Below are 6,000 nucleotides of genomic sequence, written 5' to 3' on the forward strand. Positions count from 1 at the left end.
GGAACCTCATGGTTGCTTTTCTTACACAGTGAAATGGAGTGATATCAGACAGCAGGGAAAATAAATTGCTCTGTAATTTATATTCTGTTTGGTAGGTGAGTAAATTGAGACCAGAAAGATAAAGTGACTGATTTTAAGTCACAAAGCTAGTAAGTGGCAAATATTATATTCCAAACCAATTATCTCTCCATTACTCCATGGAAGAGAAGGTTCTCCTTAATCCACACATGTCTTTCACACACATGTTCCACCTCATTGCTCCTTCCCTCATGTCCAAATGGGTACCTTTTACCGAAAGGAAACCAAACCCATTGGAGGAGTAAAGGAAGAGGAGACTCAAGTCATAGTAAGGGCTCAACAGCATTTATTATTTATTTATAGTTAAATTTTTTAAAATAAAGGAAAGGAAATCATATTTACTATGTAGCCTCTATTTACTCTGCATTTTGTCAGATATCTTCAATGCACTATATATTAAAGTGACTAATAGCAATATATGTTAAGCATTTGCAGTCCCACTTTCAAAATAATTTTAAAATATATTAAAAATTGATGAATAAAGTTTTCACATTTTAAAATTTTTTTTTCTTTTACCTTTGTTTGCTTCCATTGTTTAAATTACTGTAATTCCAACTTATAAATCTTCTTTAATAATTTACCTCGTGTGTGCCATTTGCAAGTGATTGTCCCTTCCTGATGAGAAGAAACACAAAATTGCTATTTTGTTCAAATTATGCTTAGTACGTTCTAAGGCGTTTTAGAGGTGTCTTAGTGACAGCGGGCAAAAGGACAGTGCCCGGGGAGAAGCCAGCAGAAGTGGGCAGGGTTTTAGCCCTTTAGCCCCACTTACACCGCAGGAGCTGCACTTTTATCTTCTGTGAATGAATACTGGGCTTTAGTAAACAATTAGTTTTTAATAAATTCCCCTGATTAAAAAACAATATCCCTGTTTTAATTTTTCTGAGCCTTACTAAGTTTATGGGTAACAGTGAGACTCTCATTTTAAATTTTACTTCATGTTGCTACCCATTCTTCCTAAGATTAGTTTATTAAACAAAAATTCCTTTTCTCCTTGGTTTGTGGATCTCATTTCTACTTTATATGTCTTACATATAATTGTAACTCCAGAATATGTGATGATACTTCTCTGTCTTTATTGTAGTAGGCATATAATTAACTTTTAAAAATAATTAGAACTTCTTGAAATTCAAAAGGCAAAAACTCCATAGGAATGAGCTTAGATGAAAAGGGAATTTACTGGTTTGTAACATTCAAGGAAAGGCAGAAATTAGGCCCATACTGAGGGACAGGGAGAAGCAGGGAATGAAGCACCCTAAAGACTGACTCTCTCATTCTCTGACTCTTGTTATTCTCCGACTCTGGTCTCTGCTTTTGGGAGTGTGTTGACTTCATCCTGTCTTCCACATGTTGAGAAGTCTGTCATCAGCTCCTGAGCCACCAGACTCGCAATCACAGCACAGTGAATTCTGAGTAGTGATTCTGATTGGCCCATCTTAAGCTAATGGTCCACGGCATATGAACTGTCTATAGCCAAGGAAATAGGTCATAAAGGAAGGTTATAGTTCCTGCATCAGCAAGGGTGGGAAGGTGGGGAGAGGGAGCAGATTTGGTTTCAAATATCCAAGACTTAAGTAAATTAATGTATTGCTCAAATAACAGTCCTGGTATGTTCTCCAGTATCCGCTTTATAATTTCAGGAACCAGAGACACTTCTTTCTTCTAGTTCCACAAGACCTAGGGTTTAACCTGGACCACATGGTCCATGTTGGCTCACCAACACACTAACCACATTCCAGCTAAGCAAAAATAAAGAGGCATCTTTTTAAGGAAACTACCCAAAAGTTGCATATATTACTTTTGCTCAAAGCTTGAGTCACATAGCCATAATTTGCTGCAAGGTGAAGCCCAATATGCACTCTTCTTTCCTTTGTATTACAAAATGGATGTAGAATATGTTAGAGTATCTTATAAATAGTGATGGGTACTGTAAAATCAAACAAAAGGATACCATAAATTATTAACTCCCAGGAAAAATAATGTAAGAAAGGAAATGTAATCATAGCATAATACTTGGTTCAACTGTGAATAATATCTAAATACTAAAAATAATAAAAATCATGATATTTTTATATTGAAAAGATCAAAAACAGAAAAAAAAAGAAGTTATAAGAGAAGCATTGAACAGACCGACAAACCTCAGAGGGAAGGCAGGGGAGGGTGGGAAGAGGCAGTAAGAGATCAATCAAAGGGCTTGTATGCATGCATATAAGCATAACCAATGGACACAGACAGTAGGGGGGTGAAGGCAAGTGCTGGGGGGTGGGAGCGGGTGGGGAGAGGTCAATGGGGAAAAAGAATACATATGTAACACTTTCACAATAAAGAATTTAAAAATTTTTAAAAAGTTGTAAGAGAACCACACTCATTATTTACATTTGAGGAATTCCAGATATAAACTTGATAATTAAGAGATAGTAATATTTGCTTCTTATTTAGAAATATGGAGACAAATACCAGAATAAATAGCTCCAAGAGTTTTAGTAAACTGTCTTGGGGACAGGCACTGTGTAATTTACAGATTATATATTATCTATATACTCTAAAACATTCCAACAAGGTGATATTATTGCTTTCCTATTTTTCTGATAAAGACACTAAGGCATAGGAATATAGGTATAACCTCCCTAAGCTCTTACAGCTGGTAAGTAGCAGGGCTGACTTTCAAACTCAAACATCTGGCTCCAAAGTATTATGCAAGGATGATGATGACGATGATGATGATGACCACAACGATTGTAAAACCTTGAATGTCTTTCTGTTTCAGATCCAGACTTTTTTCAAGATTACATTAAGCCCTACTTAGAACAAGCAAGGCGGATCTGGCCATGGCTCATTGGGGCAGCTGTAGTGGGGTCTGTCCTCACTGCGATGCTGGGAGGGCTCATTAGCCTGTTGCGTCGTCGTCGAAAGAGAAAGCAGCTCTCTAAAGAACAGCAGCCACTCCTCATGGAAAAGGAGGATTACCAGAGCTTGTTGTACCAGAGCCATTTATAAAAGGCTTAGACACTAGAGCAGGGCCAAAAACCCAGACCTCACGCTGACTCAAACGCTGTTCAAGTCCCCAGGGCACGTCTCAACAGAAATCCCTGGTGTTTGTCTGTGAAGACCATTATCCGAATTGTAATCTAATACAAAGTGTACCCCTCTTCTATCTCAGATAGAACACACCCGTGATGGCCTTGCTGGTTTTTGTTCATCCTTTTGACAATTTCCCTCAAGCCCCATATTTTCAAGGAAAGAATGCTATTTGGTCATTAATAACGGTTACTTGTATCTGGATAAACTTATAAAATGTGGGAATCCTTTTCATTCTTTCCTTCTCATTGTTTAATGATGTTTCTTTTTTATTGTCTTTGACTTTAATAAAATAGTAACACATTTATACTGAGTTCTTTGAGCTTAAGAAAGGCGTTTTTATTTTTCTCAGAAAGCATCATGTTTCCCTTACATTTTATAGTCCTGCTCCAAAATGTTTATAAACATCAAATATAAAACAACCTTCCGCTCCTTCCTGCCATAGTCCTGACTATACTTTTGAAGGTCACTGAAAACAAGGGCCTTGCCCTTCAACAGATCTGGCTACGTGCCTGTCTCAAGATGTGCTTGTTAAATATGTTGACAGTATAAGAGGCAGTAGATGGGCATGAGCAGAGCAGGAACAATAGGCCAGGTACACAAAGTCACCAGGGCAGAAAGCCCTAGGTATCTGGCAACTAGCAAAATTGGAAAGATCAGACCTCTCCCCCAGGTGACCTTCCTCCTCTGGCTTACTGCTCATCATGCAGTTCAGACCCCTGACGTTTCATCTCACTGGTCATGTGATTCAGACCCTCCCCTGACCTTGCCTCCCCTAGCACGTGGCTAATCATGTGATAGACCCATTAGAGGAGGAACAAGGGGCCCAAAGAATAGCGTCATAGGATTCCCATAAAAGCCCTTGCACAATTACTCCCTCAAGCACTAAATCCTCAGAACAATGAGGTTGTGAACTGTATCAAATAATCTTAAGAACAAAGCCTTGGGTCTGTTGACCACAGAGACTGAGTTTTAGACAAACTAGAGATAACATTTAGGCCTCAGTTGTGTTTTAGCTCCAGTTCCAAAAAAGCAGCAAAAGCAGAGGAAGTGACACCATGGCTGACATCAGGGTCACATGACTAATGACCCTTTACCCTAGTGCCAACCAATCAGTAGAGACCATGACCCTGAGAAAATACACCTGAAAAACTGATGCATATTTCATTGAGATGCTCTTCTGGGACCTCCCTTCTGATCCCCACCTTTAGAAAAGGATAAAAACCCTCAGAGGAGGACCAGTGCTGGGTCTTGCTCTCTCTGGAGAACACCTGTGCCTTTCCCCCTACTTCCCAGCAAGTACTTTTACTCTCTTCCTCCTAAGTTCTAAGGGTTTCCCTCTGTAACTTGTTTCATGAGCCCACACAGCCCAGCTGGCTCACTTCTTCTTCTACCTCTGTGACTATCTAAATAAACTTTTGCTGGTATTTGAGTCTTGGTTCTGAATTCCTTCTTAGCCAAAACTCAAGAACCAAGGTTGTTGAACCAAGGTCTGGTGCCATTTCCTTGCTAACAACAATGACAATAATAATCCTATGAAGAGCCTTTTTGTCTCTTAAGAAGAATTTTATTTAATTAGATAATGTATAAAATGCTACAAAACATTTCAAGGTTAAGAACAATTACGTGACTATCAGTCTGTCTGCAATTGTAGTTAAATAACATTGCTATTTTTCTTATCTATTAAGACCCTACATTAGGATGTCTAGATAATCCTGCTGTTTGATTTAAACTGGTCCAGTTGAATTTCTAAAAATACTCCAATTTATGTGAGGGCCTAGGGGAGGAGGGGATGAGAGTGGGCTGGAAGAGTTTTATGGGGTAAAAAGGAGGACCTATGTAATACTTTCAACAATAAAGATATTTTTTTAAAAGACAAGAACCAATAGATAGAAGTTATAAGTGTGCAATAAAAGGAAAAACTATCCAATACTCAGAACTTTCCAAAACCAAAATCAACATTCTTGGAAAATAGTAAGTGGTTGCCACTTACTAATCCACTATAATTTTTCACATATACTTTGGATGGCTAATTCAACATGAATTCTATAAAGACACTTTAAATATTGAGTCTATAGTAATCCTTATTTATTTTTAAATTAATAAATAATTTATTATCTTCAATTCCCTTCTACCTAGTTGGTATTTGTCTGCTCAGCATTTTATATTTTTCTTTCAGTTTGACTACTAAATTTTCAGTGTCATCTCTGAACAATGTCTTTCCACTCTGAAGTCCATGCTTTAAAGACAGAATGATCCAATCCAGTCTCCCAGAAACCTGTGAGGGTCTGGCACCTGAACCTCTGCATCTCTGGGAGTATATTTAAGAGAACACATCTGTAGGGTACCTTTCACCTATAATTTTCTACAATCCCTGTAAAGTCTGAAGTTTAGTGTTCAGATTATTTATAAATGCATTTAAAAAGGAATTGACTGGGGAAAAAAAGAGCTCTTGAAAATGCCTTTATCTAGAAAAGACTGATCTAAACCAAGATCACATAATTTTAAATGGCTACAGTTCACTTAGTCCCAGTTTGAATTTCAAAGAAAAGCAGACATCATCCTATCATACACATATGATTTTGGCTAATTTTCATCTAGAATGCACAGAAATGTACAAATATTGCTGGCGTGATGTCACTGGCTCTTAGAAATTACTAATAGCTAATAAATTCAGTCATAGAGCAGTATTCCTCTCCTAACTCTCATTAGTTGTCACACTTAACCATTGGCAATCTTGTTTAATTTCTGATGCCTATTGGAGAAAAGTGAGACATGGGATGAGGAGCAGCATAGTTATTAACTCAGTGGGATCTGTGGGACCAGGGCAAATACTGGGAAGTC

At 37.8% G+C, this 6,000-nt stretch overlaps 1 protein-coding gene across 1 annotated transcript in view; it reads left to right on the forward strand.

Moving 5' to 3' along the window:
• TYR (tyrosinase) overlaps positions 1–3,390 on the forward strand; it is a 66,632-nt gene extending 63,242 nt beyond the window's left edge. The window contains exon 5 of the mRNA XM_079786997.1: positions 2,846–3,390. Within this exon, the coding sequence (XP_079643123.1) occupies positions 2,846–3,075 (230 nt within the window). The 3' untranslated portion in view covers positions 3,076–3,390. The remainder of the gene's footprint in view (positions 1–2,845) is intronic.
• Positions 3,391–6,000: the final 2,610 nt, after the last annotated feature.

This window comes from Cnephaeus nilssonii (assembly GCF_951640355.1).
Source record: "Cnephaeus nilssonii genome assembly, chromosome: 13".
Lineage (NCBI taxonomy): Eukaryota > Metazoa > Chordata > Mammalia > Chiroptera > Vespertilionidae > Cnephaeus > Cnephaeus nilssonii.